Source organism: Nelumbo lutea, chromosome 5 (genome assembly GCF_056320005.1).
Source record: "Nelumbo lutea isolate HS-2025 chromosome 5, American lotus-T2T, whole genome shotgun sequence".
Lineage (NCBI taxonomy): Eukaryota > Viridiplantae > Streptophyta > Magnoliopsida > Proteales > Nelumbonaceae > Nelumbo > Nelumbo lutea.
The window spans coordinates 77,099,676-77,101,582 of record NC_142688.1 but is presented as its reverse complement, the minus strand read 5'-3'; the positions used below and the strand labels follow the sequence as shown (position 1 = coordinate 77,101,582).

At 38.6% G+C, this 1,907-nt stretch overlaps 1 protein-coding gene across 1 annotated transcript; it reads left to right on the top strand.

The window, feature by feature from the left end:
- Nucleotides 1-657: 657 nt before the first annotated feature.
- On the top strand, nt 658-1,641 carry LOC148852986 (uncharacterized). Its single transcript, XM_088945877.1, has 2 exons — nt 658-1,184; nt 1,307-1,641. The coding sequence occupies exons 1-2, from the start codon at nt 1,014-1,016 to the stop codon at nt 1,409-1,411; spliced, it is 276 nt and encodes a 91-aa protein (XP_088802003.1). The 5' UTR covers nt 658-1,013; the 3' UTR covers nt 1,412-1,641.
- Nucleotides 1,642-1,907: the final 266 nt, after the last annotated feature.

The window sequence follows — 1,907 nt, the reverse complement described above, 5'->3', positions numbered from 1 at the left end:
TTATTATTGGCTAAACAGCCCTAATACAGCCATCAAATGCAACTAATCGGGCCTTAATAAGGAGACCTTAATTAAAAAGAAAAAAAAAATCAATACTCACAATCAACTAGGGATGTCAATTTTTTCCATAAAATTGACGCCCCACCTTGCCTTACCCTCAATGGGGCGGGTTTTCCCTAATCTTAATGGGGATGGAACGGGGATGAAAAAAATATTTTTGCCCTAAAATGAGATAAATAAGGACAATGTTTGCATATAATTCTCCAAACCCGCCTTGAAAATGAATTTAATTAAGTCATAGGTAATAAATGAGCCTAGTTGAGCCTTCTTTGCGACCAAGTCTGCTACTCTATTAGCAGATATGGGAATATGCATAATCATACCAGCATCAGCGGGATCTTGGCGAAACTTAAAGATGAAACTTAACCATCATTAGGCTCCGTTTTGTTTGCCGTGCAATTTAATTTGCACTGTTACAAATGCGTCAGTATGCAAATGAGAAAAATATAAATTCTGGTCCACTTTTATTTTGACTTTTACTTTATTTTCCTTTATTCTGCACCAATGCATATAAACCCCTGAAAATTGCCACGTGGCAACTAATAAAAATGATAAGAATAATCCACAAAGAAAGGGGAATCAGCTGTCAACTGTGATCACTGACACTGATATGATGTGAATGGTAATAGCAGTAGTTGGCGCCACCATCGACTGCGTAAAACCCAAACCAAATCCATTGACGTTTTCTATTTCAGAAAAACCATGAAATTCCCCGTGGAGCATTACGCGCTATTCCCAATTTATATACATATATTCTCTCTCTCTCTCTCAAAATTTCATTTCTTTGTAGCCTTACGCTTTCAACTACCAAGGGAACGAAAGCCCGTATGCTACTATAATTTTCTCTGTTCCGGCATATCTAGCCGCCGTCGGTAAGCCAGGTGTTGCAGAAATTGGTTCCATTTTCCGGGCAGGGGTATCTTCTTCTAGAACCATCTCTTCTACTCTAGAAGATGTGTCCTCTTAGGATCATTCTGGTTTTCCTCTCGGCGACTTTGGCCGGATATTTTGCCTGGAAGACCGTCCGATCTTCTTCTTCTGACATTGACGACATGATCCACGGCGATTCAATAAACTCAGAAAAGGTATCTTCCGAGAAAGATCAAGAATTCAATCTTAAACGGGTACGATCGCTTTGCTTTGCTTTGTTTCCTTTGTTTTTTTTTTTTTTTTTCTTTTTCATCGTAGCATTACTGCATTTAATGAGAATTGATTCCTAATTAGGCTTTCTTTTTGCTGCGTGCAGGCTATTCGAAATGGATTCTGGGTCTTCGTGGACATGGCTAGCGGGAGATACCTGTGGAGGAATTTGAGGGTGGTCAATGAAGGTGAGAAGGGGAAGACTTGCTAGAAATTGATTAGAAAGAACACGGAAGAAGAAGAAAAGGCAGAAAGCAGGATGCAAACGCAGTGAATTCTTAAAACCCCTATGGATTGTAAGAGATTATTGTTTTTCAGTTTTTCTGTCATGATAGAAAGAATCAAATTAAATGAAACTTTAGCCGGATTTGACACTGTAGAAGTCCCTTGATACAAATCTTTAATTATGTGTAGATTAGAAATGGTACAGATTTTGTGATATCTGTCTCTTGTCTTGCACTTTCGTGTACTATTTGGAGATTTTGACATGGTCAGCTGTTTAAAGAAAAGCGAAAACCTTGAGGCTTGAATATCCATCTCCATGAGAAAAAGAAAAGAACCAGTCATAACTGAACAAAAAAGGGTGCGTGAATGCCCTGGTCTCTTAGGGCATATGGATTGCATTGAAATCCATTTAGGCTGCATTTGGCTTTCCTTATTTTAAAGACTTATAATGTCCCATGCAGTCTTCGGGTTCGAAAATCAAC